The following is a 12,450-nucleotide window of genomic DNA, read 5'->3' as shown; positions in this document are numbered from 1 at the left end:
TCACAATAGTAATTGAAGAGACAATAACAGACAAAACACCTCAGACACGTGACGTATTATTTAATGCAACAATTATTTACTTTTTGGAGGACAAATTATACCACAAGAGTAATACATTTGCCCACCAGATTTTGGATTTTATGTTGAGGATCTTCCATGAAGTTGTCACTTTCACTAGTGTTCCTGAAAATGAAATACAGTTTAAGGTAAATCATTGTCACACTTTAAGAATTAACTACTTACATTATTAGTGACAACAGAGGAAATACGAGTAGCAAGAGTGATGCGATCTCACGGTGGACATACTGTAAATCATAATGATGCACAGGCTCTTCATTACAAGTGAAAGAGACCTTAAAGGAAAAAAAGTTCCGGAAAAAAGCATCCATAATTCAAAAGGTGCTGCAACACATTGCAACCTTGTGTCAAAAACTTGCTCCCTAATGATTCACATAAAAATCATCCTCTTACTGTAGAGAATATGGTAAGAAATACTCTTATAAATTCTTTCATTGAGTGTTATAAGAGTAAGCTGCAGTCTTTTCCCCATATAGTTCATTTTTTTTCTGCTACCCCAGTTTGGGTATTCTGGTGGATCTTCTCGTGCAAAGCTCTTTCCTCAGGTATGTCCACAGCTCGAGTGCTTTGAGCTGCTCCGGTCAAGCATTGCTCTCACTAGACTCTGTGCAAGTCTAAGTCTTGCAAGGAAGACCATGTTTCTCCCTCTTGTGTGCCCGTAGGGCTGCAACAGAAGGGAATTCGAGGTCACAAGCTGTTTCAGAACAAGGGATCTTTAGCTGCGATTGCTTCTCCTTGGAGCGACATCCCTCTGTCAGAGACTCACCATATCCTTCCAATCCCCCCGTTTCTTCTTCTTGTTTGATCTTCTTGACATCAACTATCCCTCCTTGAACTGTGTTCTTGGGTTTACGGCCACGTTTTTTACCTGGCAACTTAGTTTCACAGTCTACATCATTGGCAACTCTCTCAAGGTGCTGCAGGAGCTGTTCTTCGGTCTGAAAGCCACGACAACATTTGTAGCATTGGTAGGTGCAGATTTCATCAGGGTCCTCCGGCAGCTCGACGTGCACTGATTTGCGATGCCTGCGAAGTCGTGGACGACTGGGGAACACGGCGACACAGTCCCTGCAGGGATACTGTCGTTCTTTGCAATCATTTCCTCTGTGTTTGTTCACCTGCAGTGAGACAGATGACACAAGAACAATACACAGTTATCTTATCATTTTCAAACAGAACTACATATATTATATGTATATAATATACTGCAGAAAAAGCAGACTTGGATGTAGCCTGTGGTGTCCTCACCTCAGTGAAGGTATGGAAGCTTTTCTGGCAGTAAATGCAGAGGAAGGGCTTGTCCCCGTCCCCTGAGCTATGGGTAGCCTGGTGCTCACTGAGCTCGTCCGAGGAGGAAAAGCACTTGTCACACCGGTAACAAGTAAAGAGTGTATTAACCTGAAAAGAGATGATCAGAAAATTGGTTAAACAATAATGAAATCCCAACTTGACACTTCTCTCAATGGTTTATTTTATTAAGAAGGGGACAGGTTTACCATATCATATATAAGCAAATTTCTCTCTCAACTGTAGTCAAGCCTAAACATTAATCACGTATCCACCTCACAGCAAGATTTCCAAGAAGTAGTTAACTAAAAGTAATAAGGATTTGGACTTACAGGTGTACAAAAGATCCACTGAATACTAGGGATGCAACAGTATTCTGTATTTTACCGAACCATTCGGTTCAATACGAAGGGCTGGGCAGTATACCGGTTCATACCGAATACCGTTTTTTTTTTTCCGTCACAATATGAATTTTGAATATACCGCCATACCGGTATATTTGATTACACAGCATCCGCGCAGATTCTTTTTTTTCTTTTTTTTTTATCACTGAACAAAGCATGTCATATTTGGGACAAGAGTCAGGATCTTAAATCACTTGCACAAAACTATTGATCAGCACTCAGCATTTGTTTGTTGGTCATTTAAACCTGTGTGCGCGGAGAGCGCGAGGCATTTTTGGCACGGGGCTGGAGAGAGAGAGAAAGCGAGCGAGTGCGTGCGCTCTTGGTCATTAGTTCATTTACTTATTTTTGTGTAGGTAATATGTTGTGAAATATGTTTACACTTAAATAAACTACATCTACAGGTAGTTATGTCTCGTTATATTAGTTTGTCCTGTTATTGACGTCATGCTGTCATCACCTGACAGTCTGACTGATTGAAAGCCTCCAGATGCAGCGGATGCAACGCACCCCAGATGCGCGATGCAAATACTATGAGAATATATTCGAATATCTGTGTTTTTTAGAGGGAATATTCGAATATCTTTTTTGAGCATTTTTGATAGCCCTAGTAAGCATGTCTTGGAATATCGAGAATGCATGAAGTTAAGGTCAGCACCCTCCACATCAGCAGGTAACACAGGGATTTTTATAAAAGATGTTGATTTGCACAGTCCGTGTTCTGTAAATTGTCTTTGCATTCCAATTCCTCACTTCATTAGAATCATGAGTAGCTCTTCTTTGTTAAAGCATTATTTTCTGGGGCCATGCAAACCTGTACTAGTGTGGAGTTATTCTACAGTATTCATGACAGTAAAATAGACCATCCTAAGTTAATCTACTGCAGTAATTCTGTTAGATGCACGGTGTGCAAGCATCTGTTATGGAGCGCAGTGAAGTTGGTTTGAAGTTGGATATTGGACAGACACGTGCTCTACAGCGCCACCCAGAGCAAGCATCATTATCCGTCTCTTTCACTTGGAGCAGCATCGTGTATTTGTAGTTGTAGTTGTAGTTTCTGTGAGTGGGTTAAAATGTTGTTTATTTTTGTTGGATAGCACTAAACTTTACTTATTTTTAATTTCTGTGGTATCATGTTTGCTGTTTCATTTGATCCGATAGTGCACTATTGTTTAAATAAAGTTTGTGGTGTGTTATATATATAGATATATATTATATCTGTGCTTTGAAATATTGTTAAAATGTGATATTGCCTTTGCTAATCTGAGTAGTTTTATATTAAGATATCGTAACAGTATCGATACTGTGGCCCCAAAACCATGATACATACTGAACCATGGAGAAACTGTAACGTTGCATCCCTACTGAATACATAATAAAGTGAAAAATATTATTGTCTGCAATTTCACAGTTGTATAAGCCATTTAATAGTTTATAATTGATATGCAAAATAATAGGCCGTAGAAACAATAATCATAAGTATTGTACTGTATATGACATGAATTACTTAGTTTGTTTACTCAATATTTGGCTTCGTAATTTATGTCTGCTATTTTCTACCTGCTGCAGGTGGTTTTTGTACTGTTCCCGATGAGTTTTCTTCATGTGTCTCTCCTTGGCTTTGAAGTCAGAGAAGGTGATTAGGCACTGGAAACACTGCAGACCCTCATGTTGATGATCTGCATAGCAATAACATGACAAGTGGTGTGGTGATTAGATAGATAGATAGATAGATAGATAGATAGATAGATAGATAGATAGATAGATAGATAGATAGATAGATAGATACTTTATTCACCTCACAGAGAAATTCACTTTTTTTTTGCAACTGTGGAAGAAAAGACTGTATAAATGGGTATTAAAGCCCATCTAGGTATCAGGTACATAGTAAATGTCAGCTTACTTGGTTGCAGTGGTATAACCACAGGCTCAGACTTGATCTCTGTTGAAGTGGATTTCACCTCACTCCCAACAATGACTTGCTCTATCTTTAACATTTCCATGCTGATGCTGCCTCACACCTCCCAGCCACATAGACCTGTAATAAAGAACACACTGTTGTTTCATACACACACAGGATGTGCACCATGCATGTTAAGTTTGTGGATACAGCTGAAATCATAGCAGCACCCGGGTGTTTACTAGGGATGCACCGAAATGAAAATTGTTGTCCAAAATGAAAACCAGGAACACTTGGCCGAAACCCCAAACGAAATGATGTAAACTTTCTGTGTACTAACCTTACTAAAGTCAAGGCATTGCAATTGTGTTGATTATATTTTAGATCTATAGATTAATTTTCATGCTTCAAATAATAACTCAATTAAGAAATTATGAAAATATTTAGGAAGAGGGTGCTCATCTGCTCTCCGTATCCGCGCTCTCGGTATCCAACGCAGTATGGATCATTACTCGACGCACTCCCCACGTACAAGTAATGATCTTTATGACGAGGATCGCGTACAGTCGCGTTTAAGTATAGGGGATCCGAGTGAATGTCGCGGGGAGTTCACAGTCTGTGCTGTATGCAGCCAAGTTTCTCTTTTGCGCAAAAATACTTTCCAGCATTTACTGTTCTTGCATCTCTTTGGAACCGTTTTATCGGTGTTTCAAACTGATCTTGGACAGGCTGCAAACGGGAATAGACAGGCGTGTGCTGGCCGCAGTTTCTGCGTGCATGCATCATTTCACCGTCCTTGTTTAGGTGTTCGGTGTCTTTCGGCCGAAAACCGAAAATGCCTTTTTTGGCCATTTACGGCCAATATGTTTCGGTGGCCGGATTTTCAGTGCATCCCGGGTGTTTACGCGAATTATTTAAAGATGAACCCCAAATAACAGAGTGAAGTTCCATATATTATGAGGCCTACTAGTGATGATATAAAAACAAAACAGCGAATGCTAGGCCTAAGCTAGCTGAGAGAAGGATGGAGGAAGAGGCCGTGAGCAGAGCTAGATGGATGTCCTAATATATTTCAACAGCATTTCAAATGTGGGCTTACTTATTTCTTGTTTTGGTTGTATTTGAAGCTGTATGTGGTCTCTGAAAACAATTCGAAAAGGTAACTGCTTCTTACCGTTTGGCTCGTCCACTGAAAGGAAGCTGCAGGCTGGCCACGTCACGTGACACGACCAAGACTGCGGACATGGCGTTATCGCGAGATTATGAAAATTCAGCGTCACCGGGATCAATATCAAATCTTTATTGGACTCAGGCACACATAAAACAATTTGGAAATAAACTTAACAAAGACAGACATGGTTGTCAACCAACCCCTGTTACTGAGACAAAACATTAAAAGCAATAATGTGCTATAATTATTCACTTTTGAAACACTTTGCCAATAAATGTTTTTGTTGTTATGAGCTGCTGAATGCTTCAGGGTAGCGACTGCATAAGCCTTTGGAGCTCAAGTGATTTAAAACTAGGAGTGGGTGATATGAAAAAGTTAAGCTGACATATTTTCAAATCTTATTCTGACAAATGTCATTTAACTTCAGACTAAATTTTGCACCTGTGAAAAACCTTACACAAACAAGTGTGTGGTAAACATTAAAAACAATAATTTTTTTACAACTTTAAGTGTGTTTGTACAATTCAAAATCCCTATACATTTGTGATTTTTGTTATATTGGCATTCGAACAAAAATATTGTGACAACAAATTGGCTTAAAATAAAAAGACTTAAGAAACAAGTCAAATGACAATTTATGGTTCATAGAACTTTATTGACAATATCTTCAGACAAGGCCGACTCATCAATGCAACACTTGATGGTGAAGTGAACAGCATGTTATCTTAAATAATTCTTCAGTGACACAAACATGGGACTTTGGGCATGAATGAGAGAAAGGAATTTAAAGGACAGAGAAGAAACATTTAAGCCCTGGCCTGCTGCTGCTGCTGCTGCTGCTGGTATTCAGCAATTCGACTTTCCATCACAGGCCTCAAGTGTCTGATTAATCCCTATGAAAGAGACAAAAAGTCCACAATAGGGAATTAATACATTAATCATGATTGCATTGATGCAGATTAAGAACAGATGCAGAAAAAAAAATGTATGTCCATCACTTTTAAAGCATTACGTCTATGAACTTTCTGAGGTTATGATTTGTATTTGTGAGTTTACTCTTCTTTGTTATACCTTGCTAAATCTGTTACAAATCAATATAATATATGTGCAACAAATCCTTTCATCATCAAGAGGATTTTATTTTACAGTTGGAGAGGTATTGGTTGAATTTTGAGATTGTTAACCATCAGTATAGAACGCTTTTAATGTAATGCAGTACGATTTAATGGCACCACAAACCACAGTCTGCAAAATTTCAACACTTTTCCATTTGGTAAATCATCATAGAAGTGTGAAAATGCATTATGAGAACAAATGTGGATACCTGCACTGGCCACGCCGCACCATCTCCCAAGGCACAAATGGTGTGACCCTCAATCTGCTTACTGAGCTCCCAAATCATGTCGATCTCTGACGACTGTGCATCACCGCGTACAAAACGCCACATCATATTGTTCATCCAGTCCACCCCTGGAGAAAAAGAGGAGGAGGAAAATAGTATTTAATAATTTTGACATTTGTAAGAGAAGAGGCCAGACAGTGAGAAACCCTAACCAAGGCCCGGCATGTGAAACTTAACTATGGCACTGTAGATTGTATTAAATGACACTGAAGCCATCCTTACCTTCTCTGCATGGAGTACACTGGCCACAGCTCTCATGTTTGTAGAACTCTATCAGACGTGCAATGGCTCGGATAACGTCAGTCTGCAGAAACAAAGCATCAGTCAATGTTTTACATGTTTGCAAACGTCTTTATGTAATATCAATTATGCTCCAGAAGGGAAACTCACAGATTTGTCCATGACAATAAGAGCCGCCGTGCCAAGCCCAGTCTGAGCTTGAACGAGGCCGTCAAAGTCCATCAGCACGTCTTCACACACACTCTTAGGAATGAGTGGTGTTGAGGAGCCACCGGGGATTACAGCCAGCAGGTTGTCCCACCCACCACGAACTCCACCTACAAGACAGGTGTTGATTCAACGGAGTTACAATGTTTAAACTGAGATGTGCTTAAGCCATCTTAATATTTTCAGGCCATGAGTAGAGAGAAATGCAATCCAGATATAATTTTTGTTGTTTTGTCTGGGCTCTTTGCAACATTGACGTCATGTATACCTGCATGCCTCTCAATGAGGTCTTTCAGAGGGATGGACATCTCCTCCTCCACAGTGCAGGGTTGATTAACATGGCCTGAGATGTTGAAGAGCTTTGTGCCCGAATTTCTCTCCCTGCCAAAGCCCAGAAACCATGAGCCTCCACGGCGACAAATGGTGGGCGCCACAGCTACCGTCTCCACATTAGCAACAGTTGTCGGGCAACCAAACACCCCTGTAAAATGAGTTTAAAACAAGTTTTGTTTTTTTTAAACCATTTTAATTAGGCAAGAATTAAAGATCAGGGCCCGTATTTATCAAGCGTCTTAGAATTACTCCTAAGAACCCTGCTAAGAGTAGACTTATGAGTAAAAAAATTATTCGCTGAAAGTTGCACTTAAAAGTTAGTTATCAAGCGTCTTACTCACAGTTTCAGCGGAGTGTAGGACTGAATCTTAAGTGTCACTCTCAGAGTTGAATTACGACAGTACTTTGTGCCGTAAACTGAATTTTAGGTGACGTCACTTCCGTGTCCATAGAAATTACCAATCACGGAAGGGAATCCCATGTCTAAGAATAGTGCTCCCGGATATTGCCGAGCACCCACGGAGATTGTCGAGCACTCACATGTGCCAGCCTACGCTTGTCATTGATTTGTTAATGACCAATACCTAACGGGTTGCATTGTAATGTCGGAAAACCTATCTGCGGTCAACAATAGACCAAGGCTGAACTGTCACAAGACATTGTCAAGGAATAACAACCTGGAAATAATCGCGGACCAGTTTGTAAGACGCACCGCTACCAGAGGAAACGCATTCATCACCAATTAAAAATAATGGTGAGTGACAAAACGACAAATTAAATATTTGTTATAGCCTACTGTGGTACTGTGTTTTAAAGGATGTGTTGGGATGGTTTTGAATTGCGGATTTGGTCCATGATTTGCGTTGCCTTTTTGCTGTAGTTTTGGTGGATATGATTATTTCTTTCCTGGTGTGTGTAGTTAGTAACACTTTTAGATTTAACCTACATTTGTGTCATTAAAACCAGTTATGATCAGTATAACAGTATAATTAATATCAGCTTTTGATTAATTAATGAGTGACGTTGCAGTTCGGTTGGTAGGCTGTTATTACCTTAAACTTATAGGCGGTTACGGCGGTTACGGTTGCGTGCGTGCGTTCATTGCGGCCGCTGCTGTTAATTGATCTAATGTGTTTTACTATGAGACGAATGTGCGCGTGTCAAAATAGCAACAATCATGCAAGCACGATGATGAGAACTCATCAGCAAAAACATAAATCCGCGCCCCTGACGTTTGATCAGCTGCTCGTCATATAACAAAGCCAGGACATCCTTCTCACCTCAGTGCTGCCCCCTGCTGGCAACTCCTAACCACTTAAGACACCTCTGGAGGTCTTGTAAATATCTGGGAGAGTAGGAGTGATTCTTAGACTTAAAAAGTTGATGAATAGCTTTTATTCTTAAGTTTGAGAGTAGGACTAAATTTCACAAATTCTCAGGACTTAAGTGTAAAATGGCACTCTAAGACGCTTGATAAATACGGCCCCAGATTACAATTGCTGGCAGGCTGGAGAAAATATTACCAATGTAAAAGACAAGCACCAATTACAAACGAAGATCAAATGTCCGAACTTCCAAAATCCCCTTTTCTGGTGAAACTCACCCACATCTGCAGGAAATGGAGGCTTCAGACGGGGCTTTCCTTGCTTTCCCTCCAGGGACTCAATGAGAGCAGTTTCCTCTCCGCAGATATATGCTCCAGCTCCACGCATCACAAACACATCAAAGTCATAACCAGATTCACAGGCGTTCTTTCCAATCATCCCAGCAGCATATGCCTCATTGATAGCAACCTAGGAAAAGTGATGCGATAATGAAGATATAATTAAAAATACAGGATGAATTGAAAGAAGTTTTGTTTTTACTATTCTTATTATGGTGAAGCAACATTCTAATTTGGTCCATCTGGACTTGCCATAGTTGGTGATGCCTTATTTCCACAAGAAAAGTTACATCCATCTATACATTGTTGCGGTCATGGATGTGCAAAGTCATCTCTTTCTTTAGATGTCAACTTTTGTTTTGCTTCAGAAAAGCATCTCTGAACCAACTCCTTGTTCTGCTCTCTCTCTCTCACTCACTCACTTTCTGAGAAGTTAGCTCACAGTCAGTCCCTCCCCCTATGCACATGCTGTCCCTCACACACCACACTGAAGATGAGCGATAAACAAGAGGGAGAGACTGTGGCCAAGTCTAGATGGAACCGGCACGAAACGTAAACAATCTTTTTTTTCCTTTGCAGTTTTCAAAAAAGTTCCCCATAAACTTGGCATTCTTTCAGGAAATATCGCCATTGGCTGTAGTACATGCGACAGGAGTGAAAGTTGTGTTGTAGCACTCCACAAAAAAACAGAGAAGATGACTTGTTTACGTTCCATGTCGTTTTCGAGTGCATATTACTTTACAGACCCCATGTGACTTTTTCTTAAAAAAAATAAATAAATAACAAACAGCAACAAATCTAGCGATGTTCTGTCATAAACCTAAATACCTTAACGAGAAGGAAATGCACAATTCCGCCGCACAAGTGACATCATTCTAACTGTATTTGTTACTGTTGTCATATTTAAGCAATTTTAAAGTACTGTGGTATTAGTTCAATCACCCACACTCTGTATTCAACAGTGTCATATTCACCTGCAGGTTGGATGACTCGTTGTAAAACTCTCCTCTGATGTAGATATAGGCAGCACGTGCACCCATGGCCCTCCCTGCGATCAGACAGCCTTCCACCAGCTTGTGTGGGTCATGCCTCATGATCTCCCTGTCCTTACAGGTGCCAGGCTCTCCTTCATCTGCATTCACCACCAGATATTTTGGTCTACAAAAAGAACAGAACACAGTGAAGTCTTTATTTATTTTTATATTTTCAAAAGCAGCAACTATGTTCAGTCAATGCCAAAATACTCTGGACCTTTTGTTCATGTCTGGTCTGTATTACATATTTTGAAGCTATTGTAGTTCTGTGTAGTTCATACAAGACACAGGTATTACACTAAAAATTTAAGTGAACTTATTTTCAGAAACTGAAAATAAAAGATTAATACTTAAATGTTACCATTGTACAATCACCTCATTGTAGAAATTGTTGTTTTTCATTAAGAGAGAATGAGCCTTTAATATTTAAATCAGGATCCGCAACAGCTCATAATTAGAACAACATATTTGTAAGGGACAAATTAATTGAATGGCAACATGAAACATGAAATCTTGCAAAATTTTACACACTGCAACTTTAAGATTGGATTAGTCACTTATGTGCTTCATAAGTATCCTTGGTAACCAAAATCAGTGCAAATACTTATTCATGAGATGAAATCTGAAAGCCTGCCATTTCACTGACTCCTTTTTTTGTTTTGATATAAATCGGAAAATATTTTCGATTAATATGAGGGGGAAATGTAAATGTGTGCATGCCTGTCGTTCTCCTCACTGACCTGCCGTCGCTGGGCTTGTTCATGAAGCCCCATTTCATGCCTGTAGGGAAACCAGCTCCACCTCTCCCACGCAGACCAGAGACCTTAATCTCATTGAGGATCCAGTCAACACCCTTCAGAAGGATCTCCTTGGTTTTGTACCAGTCACCACGTTTCAAAGCTCCATTCAACCTGAAGCACAAATAGGAACAGCTTAGGACTGTTTTCTGTTTAAAGAAATTATGAAATTAGGTTTTAATCCAACAAAGTGTCAGGTTAACAACAATGACTTTATCCTTACTGCAATGCCCAATATTTTACATTGTATAAGGAGATGAAAAACATATGTAGTGGTAAGAGACTGCAACAAGACTTTAGACTGTAACATTGATGATGTTACCTCCACTCATGACGGCCATAAAGGTTTGTGAAAATTCTGTCCTCATCTGCCAGTCCACCATATGTGGTTTTCTTTGGAGCACTCTGGAAAAGTAATGCAAAGACACATAAGGTAAATGCAACTTCTGGCTTTACAGTTGTTGCAAATGAATTCAGTCCATTTACCTGCGCTGTGCTGTTGAATCGAGTTAAAGCAGTCACTCCACCTTGAGTGATGGCAGCCGGGGCTCGAGTCACACCGCACACCACAGCACGAGAGAGGGACAACATCCTTCCTGGGGGCATGGACAGATGCCAACATGTTATATACATACAATCATGATGCAAAGAAACTGCACGTAACTTTGTCCAAGATTACACAGGAATACTAATCCTATATCCTAACCCTATACTTTACTACATAATGTGTACTAATAAGACTTATTAACAGATCTCTAACTGGGGTTAGGGCTCCGGCAGTTGACATCAGTCCATATAAAAACAAGATTAATGTTGCAATAAGCAAAAATAACGTTTGGTTGCAATTTACATCTTGCAGAACAGCATCAAAACATAAGCTGTACTGGATTATGGCTGAAGAATTTATTTCAAAAGGACACCTAATTCACAGACACTTCAGGCTATAGATATGTAGAGTACATTTGCGTGACACTGCAATATTTTTTGAAAGACATCCTTAATTTTCTTTGTTATATCAGACACCTTGTGTAACCTCTTAAGTAATGTGATGTCAGAGGTGTTGCTACGCTAGCAAACAAACGCGAAGCGAAGACAACAGGGATTGCTCTGAACCAACTGTCCAATTGTGACAATTTAGTTCAACAAAGCCACGTACTTAACTAAATAACCACTGGTATATTTGGACGCTTTTGCCTCGCTTTTAAGAGTTCACACTGACCTCCATGTTCATTGTGCTATTTCTAGCCTAGCTTAGCCGAGTGAGCGCGCAGTTAACCTTGTAATGTCAAAATAAAAGCAGCGCATCCACGACACAGTCTGCAGATTGCACAGTCACAACATATTAATACAACTGTTAATGATAACATTTGCTTTCAAACCAGTCACGCGAAGAAAGCTTCGATGTACGAAAGCAAACAATCGGTGTAGCTTACTTACCTCTACGTCCCGAGTTTATGAAATAGTGACAGGAAGTGCCCTCCTCCTCCTCGTCCTCCTCATTCTTCTTCTATGGTGTCTAACAGCAGTTTACATATAATATATTATTGACTTCATTACTGCCACCCTCTGGTGTCAGTTAATTCCTGCAATATCCACACAGACAGGAACTATACGCCTTGTCGACTTTCTCCACATTTTACATCCTTTATTCCCTGTAACTGAATTATAGAGATATCTATAATTCAGTTACAGATATATCTATAATGACGAACTCCATACACATGAATTGCAAAAGTAATTTAAATCTTACTAGTAAAAACGGAATTACAGATATCTAACACTGTAGTTTTGACAAGTAAAAATGACCTTGCAGATATTATCCTGATTAAATTGTTCTGTGTTCTACAGCAATAAAAATATCGTTCATAAGGGTTAGATTAGTTAAAGGTGCAATATGTAAGAATGTGGCCAAAAACAGTTACTACATTCAAATG

At 39.7% G+C, this 12,450-nt stretch overlaps 2 protein-coding genes across 2 annotated transcripts; both read right to left on the bottom strand.

Annotated features, from left to right (window-relative positions):
* Nucleotides 1-93: 93 nt before the first annotated feature.
* LOC310935947 (uncharacterized protein) lies at nt 94-4,884 on the bottom strand. The gene is made up of 5 exons (XM_083899954.1): nt 4,844-4,884; nt 3,673-3,807; nt 3,330-3,448; nt 1,327-1,476; nt 94-1,196 (listed from the first exon to the last, which is right to left on the bottom strand). The coding sequence occupies exons 2-5, from the start codon at nt 3,770-3,772 to the stop codon at nt 693-695; spliced, it is 873 nt and encodes a 290-aa protein (XP_083756080.1). The 5' UTR covers nt 3,773-3,807; nt 4,844-4,884; the 3' UTR covers nt 94-692.
* A 590-nt stretch (nt 4,885-5,474) lies between these two features.
* Nucleotides 5,475-12,009, bottom strand: ndufv1 (NADH:ubiquinone oxidoreductase core subunit V1). Its single transcript, XM_083899863.1, has 11 exons — nt 11,954-12,009; nt 11,003-11,112; nt 10,839-10,921; nt 10,460-10,630; nt 9,660-9,843; nt 8,626-8,815; nt 6,958-7,170; nt 6,633-6,799; nt 6,465-6,546; nt 6,165-6,310; nt 5,475-5,733 (listed from the first exon to the last, which is right to left on the bottom strand). Exons 2-11 carry the CDS (start codon nt 11,105-11,107, stop codon nt 5,647-5,649), a joined length of 1,428 nt encoding a protein of 475 aa, XP_083755989.1. The 5' UTR covers nt 11,108-11,112; nt 11,954-12,009; the 3' UTR covers nt 5,475-5,646.
* Nucleotides 12,010-12,450: the final 441 nt, after the last annotated feature.

This window comes from Microchirus variegatus (assembly GCF_963457635.1).
Source record: "Microchirus variegatus genome assembly, chromosome: 13".
NCBI lineage: Eukaryota > Metazoa > Chordata > Actinopteri > Pleuronectiformes > Soleidae > Microchirus > Microchirus variegatus.
The sequence above is the reverse complement of the archived record's forward strand: the minus strand, read 5'-3'. Positions and strand labels throughout refer to the sequence as shown.

Coding starts and splice junctions, on each gene's coding strand:
- LOC310935947 (XM_083899954.1), bottom strand. CDS start 3,772: ATGGAAATGTTAAAGATAGAGCAAGTCATTGTTGGGAGTGAGGTGAAA. Junction 3,449..3,672: donor GGTTATACCACTGCAACCAA/GTAAGCTGACAT, acceptor ATTGCTATGCAG/ATCATCAACATGAGGGTCTG. Junction 1,197..1,326: donor GCTTCCATACCTTCACTGAG/GTGAGGACACCA, acceptor GTCTCACTGCAG/GTGAACAAACACAGAGGAAA.
- ndufv1 (XM_083899863.1), bottom strand. CDS start 11,107: ATGTTGTCCCTCTCTCGTGCTGTGGTGTGCGGTGTGACTCGAGCCCCG. Junction 7,171..8,625: donor TCCATTTCCTGCAGATGTGG/GTGAGTTTCACC, acceptor CTCATTTTACAG/GGGTGTTTGGTTGCCCGACA. Junction 6,547..6,632: donor TTATTGTCATGGACAAATCT/GTGAGTTTCCCT, acceptor TTGTTTCTGCAG/ACTGACGTTATCCGAGCCAT.